This window comes from Carlito syrichta, unplaced genomic scaffold (assembly GCF_000164805.1).
Source record: "Carlito syrichta isolate Samal-C Ts95f unplaced genomic scaffold, Tarsius_syrichta-2.0.1 Scaffold306504, whole genome shotgun sequence".
NCBI lineage: Eukaryota > Metazoa > Chordata > Mammalia > Primates > Tarsiidae > Carlito > Carlito syrichta.
Window position 1 is genome coordinate 221,291 of NW_007250600.1, and position 759 is coordinate 222,049.

A 759-nucleotide genomic window follows, 5' to 3' on the forward strand; every position below is an offset into this window, starting at 1 on the left:
TGCGTTGGAGGGTGATTTTGAGAGATTCGGGGGATCTCAAAGCCCCTTAGTCAATTTAGCTGTCCTGTCGTTCCGCGGAGTCCTCAACACACAGTCGCAGAGCCCCGCCAGAGCCTGGGCTAGGACACACCTGGGCTAGGGCACGGAGGGCTGGGGATCCCCAGGCTTGGGGCTCGGCAGACTCAGAAAGCCCCTCCATGGATGAGGAGCCTGAGGCTGGGCAGGACGACACGTCCTCCCTCCCCTCGCCCCGAAATAAAGTGATGTTCAGCGGGAGTCCTCCCAGCTGCTCCCCTTGGGCAACGCCGCCAGGGTTCCTGGAGCCCGGAGCCCTCGCGGGGAGCCCTCGCGGGGGCTCGGGGCTCTCGGGATGGTGCCCGGATTTCGCAGGGCGTGGGAAGCCGCGGCGTCCCCTCCGAGTCGCCCCCATCCCGCCGAGCCCCGGGTCCTACCTGTACCACTCCAGCCCCTTCTCGTAGTTCCTGTCGAAGAAGTGCGGCTCTACGCCCACCGCCCTCACGTCCGGGTGCACTCGGATCGCCTCCAGCAGCGCGCGGGTCCCTCCTTTCTTGACCCCGATGATGAGAGCCTGGGGCAGCTTCTTCTCCCCGTAGTCGGGGGTGCTGACGGCGCCGCCCCTCTCGCTGCTCCCGTTGGCCGCCCTCCGGCCTGCGAGCTCCTCGTCCGTGGTGCTGGACTCCTGCGCTTCCCTCTCCAGCAGCGCGCTCTGCGCCGTGATCATCTCGCTGGGGGCCAGCG

General features: G+C 67.7%; 1 protein-coding gene across 1 annotated transcript; it reads right to left on the reverse strand.

The window, feature by feature from the left end:
• Positions 1-448: 448 nt before the first annotated feature.
• Positions 449-742, reverse strand: LOC103265365 (heparan sulfate glucosamine 3-O-sulfotransferase 4-like). Its single transcript, XM_021714993.1, has one exon. It carries the CDS (start codon positions 740-742, stop codon positions 449-451), a length of 294 nt encoding a protein of 97 aa, XP_021570668.1.
• Positions 743-759: the final 17 nt, after the last annotated feature.

What these genes read in the sequence shown, in the direction of transcription:
- LOC103265365 (XM_021714993.1), bottom strand. Translation starts at nt 742, where the DNA reads ATGATCACGGCGCAGAGCGCGCTGCTGGAGAGGGAAGCGCAGGAGTCC.